Here is an 852-nt window from a genome sequence, read left to right as displayed (position 1 = left end):
AAAAAATACACGTAAATCGAAAATGATTCGAATCACAATTCAAACGAATTTATTAATTGCTAATTTCTACTTGAACTTGACCAAGACCTTTTTTCTTGTCTGAATTATTATAAACTCAATTAATATAACTTGTTCCAGGGACCAGACCATCCGATCAGATAATCAACCACTCCACCGCCACCACCAACCAACCCCCCGCCGCCGCTGGAGACGACAACGAATGCACGGTGAGAGAACAAGACCGGTTCATGCCGATCGCGAACGTGATCAGAATCATGCGCAAGATCCTCCCGCCGCACGCGAAGATCTCGGACGACGCAAAGGAAACGATCCAGGAGTGCGTGTCGGAGTACATAAGCTTCATCACCGGAGAAGCCAACGAGAGGTGCCAGAGGGAGCAGCGGAAGACGATCACGGCGGAGGACGTGCTGTGGGCGATGAGCAAGCTCGGCTTCGACGACTACATCGAGCCCCTCACGCTCTACCTCCACCGCTACCGCGACGCCGAGGGAGACAGGAGTGGCTCCTCCTCCTCCTCCGCTGTCTCCATGCGAGGCGACGTCGTTCCGTTCATGAAGAGGGCTGTTGACTACGGGAGCGTCGCGGCTTTCGCGCCGGCGGCGGCGTTTCATCACAACGGGTTTTTCGGCTACTTCAAGGATAATAATGGCTCCGGTGCTGGGGGTTCTGGTAATAATTCACTGGCTGCGGTGTCTAAAGGAGAACAACATGGGCAGTATAAATAATTTAGGATCGTGGTTTTTGGACAATTGGGGTGCATGGTGCGTGGCGACTGTGGCCAAGGGAATAACTGCTTGCGTTTTCTTTTAATTTACTGTTTTTTTTTTTTTT

The 852-nt window shown here is 51.1% G+C and overlaps 1 protein-coding gene across 1 annotated transcript; it reads left to right on the top strand.

Moving 5' to 3' along the window:
- The first annotated feature begins 145 nt into the window (after positions 1-145).
- Positions 146-824, top strand: LOC112094913 (nuclear transcription factor Y subunit B-6-like). The gene has a single exon (XM_024176615.1). It carries the CDS (start codon positions 249-251, stop codon positions 744-746), a length of 498 nt encoding a protein of 165 aa, XP_024032383.1. The 5' UTR covers positions 146-248; the 3' UTR covers positions 747-824.
- The last annotated feature ends 28 nt before the right edge of the window (positions 825-852 follow it).

The sequence above is a fragment of the Morus notabilis genome, unplaced genomic scaffold (genome assembly GCF_000414095.1).
Source record: "Morus notabilis unplaced genomic scaffold, ASM41409v2 C11329082, whole genome shotgun sequence".
Classification (NCBI taxonomy): Eukaryota; Viridiplantae; Streptophyta; class Magnoliopsida; order Rosales; family Moraceae; genus Morus; species Morus notabilis.
This window is presented reverse-complemented; position numbering and strand designations above follow the sequence as displayed.